At 30.7% G+C, this 15,457-nt stretch overlaps 2 protein-coding genes across 2 annotated transcripts; both read right to left on the reverse strand.

Annotated features, from left to right (window-relative positions):
* Positions 1-3,284: 3,284 nt before the first annotated feature.
* On the reverse strand, positions 3,285-4,171 carry LOC132749468 (snRNA-activating protein complex subunit 5-like). The gene has a single exon (XM_060739220.1). The coding sequence runs from the start codon at positions 4,058-4,060 to the stop codon at positions 3,641-3,643; it is 420 nt and encodes a 139-aa protein (XP_060595203.1). The 5' UTR covers positions 4,061-4,171; the 3' UTR covers positions 3,285-3,640.
* On the reverse strand, positions 4,091-7,555 carry LOC132749467 (mediator of RNA polymerase II transcription subunit 22-like). The gene is made up of 4 exons (XM_060739218.1): positions 7,546-7,555; positions 6,198-6,346; positions 5,280-5,360; positions 4,091-4,426 (listed from the first exon to the last, which is right to left on the reverse strand). The coding sequence occupies exons 2-4, from the start codon at positions 6,315-6,317 to the stop codon at positions 4,208-4,210; spliced, it is 420 nt and encodes a 139-aa protein (XP_060595201.1). The 5' UTR covers positions 6,318-6,346; positions 7,546-7,555; the 3' UTR covers positions 4,091-4,207.
* Positions 7,556-15,457: the final 7,902 nt, after the last annotated feature.

Below are 15,457 nucleotides of genomic sequence, written 5' to 3' on the forward strand. Positions count from 1 at the left end.
TAATTAATATTGATAATGTGATAATTTAGGAGATCAATGCTCCTTGTTCACTAAGAACAATGGGTCAGGATCAGATTAGCCTGATTTTATTTTCTTTTGCTTTATGAAGCTAAAATGTATCATATAAGGCTTAAATTAATGGTAACATAAAATGATTTGCAAAGAAACAACATGATTTTGGATAAAGGAAAAAATAACAATACAAACACAAAATAATCTGATCAAAATAAGAATCAATTTTAAATAGGATCAGATCAACAATTGGCTCAACTGTGAAATGCTTATGTCAAATAAAGTAATAATAAACATATTCTATAATTTTATAAACATGCTATTTTCATAATTAACATTAAATATTAAATCTATGAGGTATAACAATAGAAAATAATTATATGAGTCTTCCATTTTGATCTGAATTATTCTGATTCATAGTGAACATAGGATCAGTACACTGTTGATTACAGTTGAATTTAAGATTCAAAGCATACAGAACCAATATTTTGAAATATTTACTGTGTTGGTGGATTTAAGTTGAACTCTATATACAAGGCATAGAGAACCAGTATTCTGGAAATAATTGCAATTTGACCTGAAATAATTAGTCATTATAATGTCCATTTTTTTGTTGTGTTTTAAGTCACACCAACCCAGTATAGGTCATAATTATGGCAACTTTCCAGCTTTACTGGTAGAGCAAATCCTCTGGTGCCCTTCCAAGCATTATTTTAGGCACAAACAGCTAGCTACCTTAGTAGAACCTACGACATTCGGTAAACTAACTGGATAGCTTCTTCACATGAAAGAATCCAAAGTCCTCGTCGGAGATTCGAACCCACAGCAGAGAGGGGCAAGTGGTTTGAAGTCAACAATGTTAACCATTCCACAATGGACGCTCCATCATATCCACTACAGACTATTACCTTAAAGCAGTGGTGATTTCTGAAGTATTGTCCAATAACTGACATTCACAATAGCATCAATACAAGTTATTTACTTTACACTAAACTGACTTCAAATAACAAACTGAGTGCATTTATTTTTCAATTTTAATCACAATATTATACAAAATAGGTATATTCGATTTTGAGTGCATTATTGCATTCAACTTCAATTTTAATATGCTAATTACATGTATATGTTTGTGTGCCTGTTGGACTAACATAAACCCTGTCAAGGTCATATGACAACTCGACAGTTTTACTGATAGAGGAAGACCTCAGGTAGTACAACCACTGATATTCTGTAAGCTAACTGGCTAGCTTCTTCACATGGAATAATTCCAAGGAGGAAATTGGGAGGAAATAACTTTACACATTTTGATTTGCACAAACAAACTATATCAGTAAAAGAAACTACAAAAAGTCCTACACAAAGTATATTTATTTAGCAATCATGATCTTCAATGTGAAACAATGTATTTATAGTATTTGCCCCTAAAAATGCTTAATGAACTAATTCAACTAACTACAAAACTAGTTGTTTCAAAAATACACTTTTTCAAAATATGGTAAGTTTTCACAATGGTTAATGTAATGCAGAAAAAGAAAAAAAATATTTTCATCTGGATTTTTTTTTTATCCTTCAACCCTGTAAGACACATACCACAAATTAAAAAAAACAATTACTAGATTACGTAATAGTTAACATTATTAAAACAATTAACATAGATTCTGTTTAAAAATACAAAGATGACGTGTCCCATACTATTTTCAAATAAACTGCTTAAATGTACTGAAAAGCATCTAAATACATGTCGCGAAATCCATTTCACTTAAATTTTGTCACAAATATCTTTTCCCAACATATCTTTCCCAACTTGTGTAACGCGCAAATTAACTTTAAAGCAGCATGCCTCCAGATTTAAGCGTTTCTGAAATGAAACTTTAGAATTCTTCTAATAATGAAGAATGTTAGACAGGTGCACAAAGGATTTAAGCTACATGTACCATAAAAACACAGAAATCAAATAAAATTTGGGGGAACAATCCTTATTCTGTATGTGATACATTAAAATTATATTTAAAATTTATTCCCATGTCGATACATAATACATATACTGGTTGGGGACCACCAAAACCGGACAACAACCAAACCCGGACGGGCCCAAAAATGCTTAATTTAGTATTTTCTTTGTTCAGTGGTTGTCAGTCACTTTTTTATCAACAATAAGTGCATGTTTATTTTAAAATTAAGTAAATAAATTTATTTCAACCTCTGTAAATGGTAATATTTTAATGTCTATTTCAAGAATGTCGACGTTGAAATTTGGGGGTCAAGAAAGCAATGCCTGACCTCATATATCAGCTATAATCATTTGCAGAGCAGTGTTAGCGATTTTCCCTAACTTTACTGAGTACCTGGGACTCGGTGCTAATAGATCTGTTACGTCCCAATTCAAATGGAACGAGTCCTCAATTACAAAAATGTCAATGTTTGCATAACTTCATAATACAATCAAATTTGTGACTGTTGATGTTCGCGGATACCATTGATAGGTTGGCCCAAAACGAGGCCGAGCACTTGCTCCTAGTCTACGTTTGGGATATAAATCTGCATTGCTAATGAGAAAGGAACAAATGAAAATGAGGTGAAAGTCAAGTTCTTATAATACAATTTATTTAAAGTGAATAGAAAATCATTTTCAAGCAGAGCAAGGAATTGACCAATTATCGGGGAAAAAGTGTTTCGTCCCAGGGACTCAACAGCCCTTTTTTTCTTTCCTCCCTGGCAATTTTAGCGAGTAAATTGATATGTTTACTCAGTAAACGCGAACACTGGCAGAGTAAATAATAGAATATCCAAAACTTCAGCATTTGTTGCTGACATATTGTATATCATGTTAAAAATCAAAACACCCAAGCTTTTATCTGAATTAAATCACGTCATGTACATATCTGTCGGACACATGGTACTGTAGTGTAGACAATTTAGGTTATTTTGATACTCTCCTTGTCGAGCCTCAGATATAAGTGTCAATAAAATCAGAAATAAACAAACTAGTTTGCTAGTTAGGAGAAGAACCTAGCTGAACTGTGTCAAATTTTTTAGTCTCTAGGTTAAAAATTATGAAATCTGTACGGAAAAATGTTCCAAAAGTGTCCGGTTGATGGTCTCCGACCAGTACCTTTGTATATTTTTGATAAGACCATTTCTTAACCTTAAGCCTGCTCATGGCACCAGTGACGACCAAGATCAGATGACACGGACAGATGCCATAATTGTGCCATTTGAGCATTGTGTGCACTTTTCGCTATTCAGTCAGTACATATTTTTTGGAATTTTTTCCTAAAAACGATGACAGGTTTTGTTAAGATTGAAAGACCATTTACCAGTATGAAATGTAGCGAGGAAAGATTACAATAATTTGTTTACCCATATGAAAGCATGTAGCTTTAATGCAAGCCATACATGTACATTTGCGTATTGTTACAGTTTTGCAGATTTTCTTGCGTAATGTGAATTGTGATACCATTTCCATATCTTTGCAAATATCTCAAATCTCCACAAATATTGCCAAACTGTTCTATATCAAATCGAAGAATTATTGTAATTTTCTCAGACTGGATTGCTGAATATACACAAATACCGAGTCAACATGTCAATACACATGACTGTGTGTACACAAATTTACACTGACAACTCACAGACTATTAACAAACTGTTCTATGTCATCGTGTGCAGTTGTCGCAACTGGTAGCATATTTTCATTATCATCATCATCGTCATCATCCTCTTCTTCTTCTTCCTCCATATCCTCATGCTGATGGAACTTATTCACCACTAAATTCAAAGGGACAACACTCTCGTCGCCCGTACTCTTATCTCCCTTGTCAATCATCCTCCTAACATCATCTATTTCTACCACAGGAAGTGATCGTCGGCTACCTCTCGACTTTCTTTCTAAATCTTCATTTTGAAGTCGGACAAGATTCTGAAGGGCAAGTTCCTCCACTTTCAGTCTATTTAACTGGTCACTTATTTTAGACGCAAGATTCATCATGGCCGACTCCTCCTGCTTCAACGTCCTCAAATCTTTCATGGCTGCTTGCATTGTGGCCATTTTTGTAAAACTTTCTGTTAACAGTTGATATTTTAAATCCTTAAGTAAATGAACTGGAGTTAAAGAACACAATATAAATAAGAAATTGTTTCCAGCACTACACCATGAATTAAATCTATTTATAGACAAATCTATTTATAGACAGATCTATTTATAGACTGATGAATAGTATTCGTCTTCTAGCTCATAAAGGTCATTGGCAAGTTCATCCCTCAAGCTGAGTAACTTAGCATCCAGCTCATTCTGCATATGTTTGTAAAGTGTTGTTTTATTTGTGATTGACTCGTTCACCGATGGGAAGTCATTCAATATAAGGAAAATTTTGAGGTCAGAGACAAGTTTCATCAACGATTCACCAGCTCTTACCTGCAAATTAAACAGTTACAAGATTTCAATAACCATATACATCAATGTTCAGTATTGACTATTCAGATCTAAGAAAAGACAAGCTTGTTTAAACTTATCTGAAATAAAATGCACAGTTTAAACATGTATGATTTGATTCTGTAAGTGACTCAAATCTTTCAAACTATAATGATCACTTTTAAATTCTTTTCTGGTACTAACCAGTTACACAGGTTATTATTATCATTTACTGTTTATCTTAGCTAATTTGAGAATGTTTCTTTACAGTAGAGCTACACTACAGGTATAATGTTATCTTTTTGTATAAACTTTTTAAAAATTGTAATTTATAAGAAAACCTTTTATTTATAAGATACATGTACAACAATACAGTTATTGTTGTTTAAGTATCATTATATGTTATGATGTTCCATAGTTAAGTCTAGTAAGCAAAATTTAGTTAATGATTTTTAAAAAAAAATTTTATTATTATTTTTTTTTTTTAGTTTTCTTCTTTTTTTCAGTTAAAAGTTATTGCAAATAGGTATCAAGTTTAATTTTCCTTAACATCTTAATTTAATTTTTATCGCATTATTATTGTGATTTGTATGTCATTTAACATGACCCTTGATTGGAAATAAAAGATATTCTATTCTATTCTACAGGTGTGAATTACAAAGAAACTCAAAACTACAATTCCTGTTTTATGAATGAAACACTTGTTAAACGCTCAATTAAAACTACAAATGTCTGTCCATTCAGTATGACCAGGCTCTAATCTATGCTGTTGGCTGACCAACTTAAAATTTTCATCTCGACACATGGACTGGCTGATAAGAAATTCAGTTTGTTAAAGTGTAATAGATATACTTACAATATTTGCTGCTCGAACTTGCATCTCATACTGATCTTGTTCAGCTTGTGTGGCTCGGCTTAACTGACTCTCCTCTTCTACCTAGAAGAATTCAAGAAACAAATACACATTGTTCACATACAAAACAATAACTCTAAAACTGGCAGATATCATAACCAACATTTTCCCATATCTGAACAGTCTGATGTGATTTTAGTATACTGAATAAAATGGCCAAAAATTGTAAGTTTTTGTTTGTTTGTTTTGTTTGGTTTTACAGCCCACCAACACAATTTTGGTCATATGGCGCCAAAACAGGAAAGATGATTCTGGTTAACCTTGGATTTCTGAAAGGGAAAATATAGCGCTCTAAACTCAGAAAAGGGGAAAAATCTGAAATCAAATTTCAATGACTGAATGGGATTTACAGGCACATTTTATAACATTTTCAATTCAATTTAACATGCATGGTACATAGTAGAAGCTATCTATAGGAACTGCTTTCTGTCTTTCAGTCAATTAAATGATTATGTATTTACAAGCTGATATATAAGTCAGATGCTGTTTTAGTTATGGTTCTGGTGAAGAAATGCACAAGGCATGCCAGGGTAAAATACATGTATAGCATTTTTTTAGGGGAAAATATACCTATTTTGGGTTAGGGGAAATAACCTTTAATGGCTTTATATGGCTGTAACAGGGGGAAAATCACTGCTGACTGACAAGACTGACTTATGTGAAAGCCGATCAAATTATAACGTGCAGTGTTTGATGAAATTTTAAAACAATTCATACTTGTAAAGGGCAAGAAAAACTTCATGTATACTGAATTTTAGGAGAAGAAACCACTGCTATAGAAGGGTAAAAAAACCTTGAGATCAAACATTAAAAAAAAAATTAAGGATAATTTCACAGTAACTTATTCATATATTGACTCACCCTAGCAAGCTTTATGACTTCGGTGAAATTATCTAGCATAGATTTAACATCCTCCTTGAGTCGTAGAGTATAGGATTTGAGCAGGGCCTCTTTACTCTGTGGTATAGCTCTCTGAGACATCACAATCTGTACACATTCCTTGTTGATACCTAATAAAACACCAGTGAAATAAGTTAATTAATATAATTATGCTCTTTTTATTAATTCTAGGCACTGAGAGAATGGGCCTTGATGTATACTATTAGTTAATTAGATAAAGATTTTTGGCAGGTTATATGGCCCTATATTAATGATTGTTTGCAAGAAACAAGGGTTATATTGCAAACAACTGTTCATATACTGCAATATAACATGTTAGGAATATTTATAATACTGCAAACTTCCTTTTTTTTAAAGAAAAAAGTGAGATTTTTCTGTGAATTGGCTACAGCCATGTATATGAAACTATATAAACATCATGATTATTCAATGAAAAGCATGCAGGATTATAATGTAGCCTCAATGTAATGTAGCCTTAAGGTAAGTGTCCGAGTCCTCACACTGTTACAAATTTGCCTGACAACTGCATTGGGGTTGATTGGAATTAAAAAAGTTATAAAGGTGAACTTCATTGAACCAGTTACCTTATAATTATAATAATTTAGGTATTTTATAGTTCAAAATAATCACTTCTGGTATGGTATGCGTGTAGTTCCAGTACAAATATTGTTTGTTTATTGGAGATAATAGGTGAAATATACAATTTAGTGAACATGATTAATTAGTGGTCGTTTTATTGGGCCCCTTTTGTATTTTAAAGTGAGAATTTCAACCTTTTAAAGTGGTCATACTTCGTAGTAGTGGGTCAGTCGTAATTTCGGGCCTTACGACCATTGCATTATATAGAAAAAAATCAGGACCGGAAAAACGTGATCGTAATAATGAGTTGCCCGCAATTTAGGGTTCATAAAGCTGTAAAATAAAGCAGTTAAACAAAAAATATGGGTACTGCTTTTGTACAGGAACTACTGGCACTCACAGGCCAGTGTCAATTAAGATTATAAAACATTTAAACTTAGTTAAAATTAAGCTAATGCTTCATTTGTTATATGATTTATTTGACAACATGCAATATACACAGCAAATAAAATATATATGATCGGGTCCGAGTTCGCTTTAGTGCCGAGTTGACCAGAGGTCCTTTAAAACCATGGTCCATGTCAACCAGTAATGAAATCCGAATTATTTTTATCCGAAAATGTTACTTTTTTTAATGTCATAGCTGAAAAGGCATACTGCCTAAATTTTAAAATAATTTTCATATAATTGTTATTAACAAATCATAGAATAAAAAAATATCATTTAAACAAATATCTAAGTCAAAAATAATTCACCACAATGATAATTAAATATTCAAATTTTTCACGACTTTCGTTTTACATCCGCCGCCAGATTCAGACTGGTTTGCTGGACGATCCCGGTATGCGCCTAAAATACGAAAGTGAGATTTTTGACGAAAAGTGAGCGAAAAGTAGCGAAAGTGACTTTTAAAATAGTAATTATAAAACATTTTAATAGACTTTTAAAAACAAAACTTGCAGTTTGTAGTCAATTCAAGTCCAAAATTTCCTTTATTACACAGCCATTTCATGTTAACATGAATAAATGTGGTTAGTAATAAATACAATGTTAGTAGAGGCTCTTTAAACAAATGTACAATGTATAATTATATAATTTGAGTGGTAAAATAATTCGTAGAAAGAGTATTTATTCATATCATTTGCTGAACTGCAGTACGTTCAATTAACAATGTATCAAAACCACAAATTGTTAAAGTTCTTAGTAATATGTTACCACAAAAAACCGTGGAGAGTCACGTAATTTGGACACTCTCTAAGGGTATAATTTCGTTTCATATTACCTTTCTTTTTATTTATCGACAAACGATGAGAATAGTTACAAAAAAGGAAAAGGGAAAAGAAATAATAATATAAACAACTGACAAGTGATGTACAATTATGTACGACATAATATTTTAAACCTTTACAATGACATTTCTAGACTCATACTTATAAGCTAAATGAAAAAAGTGTCATACTATTTAGACAAATATTATAACAAACAAACACTTGACAATGGGTAATAAAAGATTTATCTGTGAAATATTCGTGTAATAGTCTTGGAATGTAAGTAATTCTTGGAATGTAAGTAATCACATATGAGGTAAATTCTAATTTTAATTATCTTAAAATTATTGTTTTAACAAATTTACATAATTTCAAATATTCGCTCTTGTTTTCTGTATTAATTAGTTGATCTAGTTTGAATGTATTTGCACGTCTATAATAATAGGGTTTCAAAAAATTTCTTTCTTTCATCATTAAGCAAAACACATTCAAATAAGTAATGAAATTCGTCGCCTATTTTATTGTTACAAGAAGTACATGTTCTTTGATTGATTGGTATTCGGGCCCAATTTCCGGTTTCTATTGGTAATCTATGGTTACGTGTACGAAATTTTATCATGTAACGAAGAAAAAGGTTTAGGAGTTGATAAAAGGTATTTTTCGAATTTAAATTCTTTTTTGAATATTCTGTAGAATGTACTTTTGCTGGAGTTTTGAATAACGGAATACCATTCATTTAGAAAAACATCTTTTAGTTTCTGTCTAATTGCTAATTTCAACCACTTCTCGTTTCCAAAATTTTGTGTATCCCATATATTACATAAACCACAATTTATAAAAATTTGTCTTAAGTTTGCAATCCAAGGAAATTGTTTTCTCAAATTATTTTCATTTAAGTTTTTGGAAAGATTATATGTAATATTGTATAATAGAGACGACAATTTCTTTTGATGATTTTTTACATCGTGCTTTTTTAATCTAGCCCAAAACATGATTATTCTTTCGTTTATATCAATAGATAGCGGCAGACAGCCTGTTTCTCCGTACACCATATAATTTGGGGTGGATTTTTTCATATTTAAAATATACTTTAAAAATTTTAATTGGACTCGTTCAATCACTTCTATATTACCATATCCCCATATTTCCGCCCCATAAAGAAGAATAGGTTTTATTGTTTTATTAAAAAGATCTATTTGGATATCAATTGGTAAACTAAGTCGATTTGAGTTTCTTATTAAACTATACATTGCTCTAGTAGCTTGTAATGCTATATGCTTTTTAGTTTTAGTATATGATCCACTTTTACAAATAAAACTCCTAGATACTTGTACTCCGTAACTACCTCTAATCTTTCGTTGTTCAAGATAAAATTATAGTTTTGTTGTCGTCCTTTAGAAAAAAACTACGATTTTAGATTTAGATGTATTTACAGTAAGTTTCCATGTTTTACAATAGTTTTCATACAAATGTAATGATTTTTGAAAATCTTCAACCGATTCAGATAAAATAACAGTGTCATCAGCGTAAAGTAATATAAATATCTTTTAAAAAATCACGAATTTCGTCTGCGTTTTGGTCATTTTGTACCGTGATTCCATAGTGTCATTACTATTTGCAAAATAATCGCTAAGGTCATTCAAAAACATTGAAAAAAGTAGAGGGGACAAGTTCTCTCCTTGACGTACGCCTATGTTACTAGGGAAAAAAATTTGAAACTTCAAAGTTAACTCTGACACACGATTTAATGTTATCGTACATGTTTTTAATGAGATTTAAACATTTTCCTGTTATATTAAGATTAAAGAGTTTTTGCCAAAGACCATTTCTCCAGACTGTATCAAAGGCTTGTTTGAGATCGATAAAAGCACAGAATAATTTATTTTTACTGTTATTAACGTAATTGATTAAATGATGTAATACAAAAATTTGGTCTGTGGTTGAAAACCCTTCCTAAAAACCTGCTTGACTATTATTTATTATATTATTTTCATCTGCATAAGTAGTAAGCCTATTATTTATTATACTGGTAAAAAGTTTTCCCAAACAGCTTAGAAGTGTTATAGGTCTATAATTTTCAGGTTTACTAGCATCACCTTTGTTTTATATATTGGATTTATTATCCCAATAGTCCACATTTCAGGTATAACACCTTTTTCAAATACTAAATTAAAAAGTTTGAAATACGTATCTTTCATTAAACTATATGAGCATTTTATTTGTTCGTTAACTATTTGGTCTAACCCACATGCTTTATTATTTTTTAACATTTTTACTGCCTTATCAATCTCTTCATATGTTATAGGACAATTGATAGATTCGTTTTGGTTTGATTGCTCATTATTTTCTAGATCAAATGTGTTATTGTCATTAATTGTTCCATCATTTGAAAAATTAACATTTCTGAAAAATTCATACATTTCATCGATACTTGCTTCCGTTTTGCATTGACTGTTATTATTACGAAGTAAATTCCAATATTTCCTGGGATCTTTGATTTTTAATTTGCGAAATTTATCAATGTTTCTATTCAAATGTTTATTTTTAAACGAACGCATAGTATTTTTGTATATCTTACTTTTTTCTTTAAGATTATATTTGTTTTCGTCAGTTTTTTCTTAATTTATATAAATATTTCGCTCTATGAAAGTTTCTTCTTGCTTTCCTACACTGATATCCAAACCAAGAGCTATTGTTATTTACTACTTCATTGTTGTTTTAATTTTATAGCCAAATGCTTCCTCAGAAGTTTTTAAGAAATAGTGAGGAGATATTTGTAACTAAAATCATCTGCATTTTGCTGATTAAAATTGTCGCTATTTTTCAAAACGTCAAGTTTTTCATTTAATTCCTCTATAAGATTTATATCAAATTTCTGTAAAAAGCTTTCACTTTTCTTTATGTCCATAATTTAATAGATGGTTCAGTATTATTAACATGTTCAACAATTTCAATTTGGTTAGTATTCAATGTTAAAACAATAGGATTATGTGCATCTGATAAAATGGGACAAAAATCTTTAACAGTAAGATCGAGTACATTTTTAAACAGATTTGAATTACATATAAAATAATCGACGGTACTGGTACCTTTACAAGTAGTACTTCCGGTGTAATCGCCAGAAGTTCGACCATTTAATATATACATATTATTTAATTGTAAAAAAATCAAATAAATCTATTACCGTAACTGTTATTATGTTTATCGGGTGTTATTAACGTAATAGCTTTACATTTTGTGCATTTTGAAATTTACTCATTTCAGTATCAAATTCATCGCAAAAGAACGCTTAAGTTTTGGTTTTCCAAAAAAACGTCTATCGACTGTAATAAAATCTCCAGTTGATTTTGTACGTGAATTGAAATCTCCAAACAATATATACGATGAGTAATTGTCCGATAGGCGATTGAAATCGTCTTGAATTTCGGAAAAAGGATCGTCAACTGCATAGTCCGAGTATTCGGGTGGTATATACACAACACCACAGAAAATGTCTGTTTCAGATTTGCATAAAACCTTAGATATCTTAAACCATAATACAAGATCATTATCAGATTCTATGACTGTAAACAAATTTGGATAGATTTTTTTTAACTGCTAGAGCTAGACCGCCAGACTTTCTTCTGGTTTTTCTTTTTTCGATATTTGAAGTATACATCATACTTTTGTATTTCAATATGATCCAAATTATCAGCTTTGATTTCTTGAAAACCAATTATACTGTGATCATTCACCAACTCGTTAAATTCCGGGCAGTGCAATTTTGATTTAAGTCCGCAAACGTTTAAGGATAAAATCTTAATATTTTTGAGTGCAAAGGATGATGTCTCAGTTTCACGACTGTCGGAATTTGCTATCGCGGTAAAGGAAGAATTTAAGTCGTCTGCATTTTTCATATTGGCTTAAGTTGTACGAAGAATTTGTTTGTATGTTATTATTATTATCATTATTATTATCATTATTATTATTATTACTATTATCATAATTATTATTATTATTATTATTATTATTATTATTATTATTATTATTATATTATTATTATTATTATTATATTATTATTATTATTATTATTGTTATTCGAGTGTTTAAGATTCTATCATTCTGACAAACATTTTCATTTAAATAAGTTTGGTCTGTCACAGAAATTGCCGCTTTGTGGTAAATTTCAAAAAACTACGCAAAGATTGCCGGAAGTTTGTAAAAATGGAAAACAAACAGCTATAAAAACGAGATAGTACCAAGTACTAAACCAAACATAAAGTGCACATATCCAAAAAATAACAGAAAAATACAAAATAGTTGAAACAATAATAATCAAATAAACAACGTCAATATTTACAGTAAACGGGTTTGCATATACATGTTGAACACTATTAGGTTTAAGCACTGGTTCATATACTTCAAAAGTACTGCCAACAATAAATACACAAGTACTGACCTACTAATCTCATAGTCATTTTACAGTTACATGTTTGATATATAACATGACTAAAATAATCGATGGCATTTACAGCGACAGTATACAGACGGGCACATGTTTTGCAAAAAAATCATCTTCGCCATTATATTGATTTGTATAATGATAGCCATCAAAAAAGTTCAATGAAAAAAATCTATTATCAAATTGTCATTATCAAAAAAGTGACTTAAAACCTCAGTATCAATTTGTTTGTGGCCAAGTTGTGTCAGATTTGATTTAATGAATTATGTTCAATTTCAATTTTTTTATAATAAGGATAATCTACATACCAGTTAAGAATATACTTATTTTTTTCACAAAAACATAATTTGTTTTCAAACATATTGCATCTAGGCAGCGATGAATAGCTTAGTTCACAAAAAAAAACTGAATTTACTATAGTTGTTGATCGATTGACATGCGTCACATCGAGTACATGTACAAAAACAAAAACACTCATTATAACGGTATTGAATAAAATAGTCCGTGTGACAATTATCATTATCATTGAAAGAAGACTGTGTAAAAGTAATGTTACGATTGGAGAAAGATGACTCTCCACGCCTGTCCTAATAATTGACTGTTACACTATCCCCGGTGTTTTGAGGTTGAGGTTCGTCTAGTGATTCCGTGTATTTGCACTGGTCATCGGCGATACTGTCATTTGAGCACGAATTGTAGACGTATATTATTAGAAAATAATTATATTTATTAACAGAAATAATCATAATGATGATGTAATCGCTACTAATTTGCATAATTTCTATACACAAGTTCTTATATTTTCCTTTCGCTCACATTGAAAAATAGGAAAGTGACTTATAAAATATTAAATATTCTGTTTTAATTGAAATTTTTACTAAAATTACAATTTGTAGATGTATATTATCAGAACTTGATGATACCTATTTTCAAAATAATCATTATGATGATTTAATCGCTATTTATTTGCATTATTTTTAGACACAAGTTCAGATATCTTCCTTCGCTCAGATTGAAAAAATACGAAAGTGACTTCAAAATATCAAATATAGCGATTAATTTGAATCTATATAATTATAAAAGATTGTAGACGTATAGTTTTGGAATTTGATCGATAATATCTATTTTTAAAAATTATCAATATGATGATTTAATCGCCATTTATCTGCATAATTTCTATACACTAGTTCAGAAATCTGCCTTTCGCTCACATTGAAAAATACTAAAGTCACATTTGACGTCATCAAACATGTAGTTAACTGTAAAAGTGAAAGTAGGTTTTAAGCATGACTCGCTTGATTTTATTATGAGAGCTGAAACGTATATCGTTCACACACAGTTTTATTACTATTGAAATTTAAAGAAATAATACGACAAATTCATTCCGAAAAAAAAAATGAATAAAACTAGCTTCTAGATTCTACAGTACTGTAGTGAACTTTGAACACACAAAAAGTAAACAACTCTGTAGAAGTTACTACACTGTACAGTGCAGTACAGTAGAAATGCAGACAGGAATTTCAACGAAAGAAATTTCAAAGTATTTTGTTTAGAAAAAAATGCTACATGTACTATAAGATCTACTAAGTGTATTAAAGACATTAATACACGGCAGAGTAGGGTCGGAAGGTGATAATCGGCCCTGAAATGAATAATAACCTCGGGCTGAAGCCCTCGGGGCTATTATTCATTTTGCGGGCCGATTATAACCTCCCGGCCCTACTCTGCCGTGTATTAATCTCTTATGATTAATACACTTGTTACTATATATAGTAACAAAATCGCCTATGATTTCAATTGATTATGAGTGTCACGTGACCTATTATGAGTTTGCGGCCCGGGGCTTTTATAACATATTGGCGAGGTTGCTTGTGAAATCAGTTGTTATAGACATAGCTGGCCGCAGCTCTCTGTATACTTTCTACTCAATAGGCAAGGTGTTTCTGCCGGGTGTCAAATAATTGAAATAGAGCATTTATACAGGGTCCTTAATTTTTTTTAACTGATGGTTTTATGTTTCTTTTTATAATCCGGAGGGAGTTGATAACTTTAGATTTTATATTGTTTATATGCTGGGTCCAGTTTAAAGTTTTGGAGATGGTCGCCCAAAGGTAATTAGAATTAAGAATCTGAAGCTTTTAATGTTGTGTTATGTAAGGAATAGGGACAAATTTTCGATCAGGATATTCTCTTAAGGATTCTAAGTACTTCGCATTTATCGGGATCGAATTTATTTATTTTCAATCAAATTCATGCACTAAACTGACTTATGAGCAATAATTCGTAATGGAATCTCAAAATTGACCTCTGAATAAAACTTAAGTGGACTTCTAACCAGTTTGTTCAAATCATGACATTGTATTAAAAAAATTGGTTCCACCTCGAGGGTCTCGTAGAACCATACAGGAAAACACAAGTTTGTAAAGATCTTTCTGTTAAGGCAATACAGTAGAGCTTAGATATCTGTAGCATTTTCTAGAAGGCCACTAATAGACCACTACCGCATTGTTTTGGGTTCCAATTGGCCTTGTGGAGCGGCGGCACGAAATACCCAAATATACCCAAATACACCCAAATATACTCAAATATAGTAATATTTATTTTTGTTTGTATAAAATATAGATTATAATGAGAAATAAATAAGTATTTATAAAATAATATGACTTAGCCTGCTATAACTTTTATTCATTCCGTTGAAATGGGCAGTTAAGATGTTGTAAGGAAATAAAGTTATGACATTTGTTTATCTACTATATAGGTTCTTTATGAATGTACTTGCAATTTTAAATCAAGATATGAATATGGTATTTTGTTGTCTTCACTAATATTTTAAGGTGTAATTTTGTTGAAATTTTATATCATATACAAGTGTCCATGTTATTTTTTTTAAAAAAAAAATAGCTTTAATGGAGTACATATATACAGTATTTTGG

This window comes from Ruditapes philippinarum, unplaced genomic scaffold (genome assembly GCF_026571515.1).
Source record: "Ruditapes philippinarum isolate M1 unplaced genomic scaffold, ASM2657151v2 ctg671_1_1_1_1, whole genome shotgun sequence".
In the NCBI taxonomy this organism is placed as follows: domain Eukaryota; kingdom Metazoa; phylum Mollusca; class Bivalvia; order Venerida; family Veneridae; genus Ruditapes; species Ruditapes philippinarum.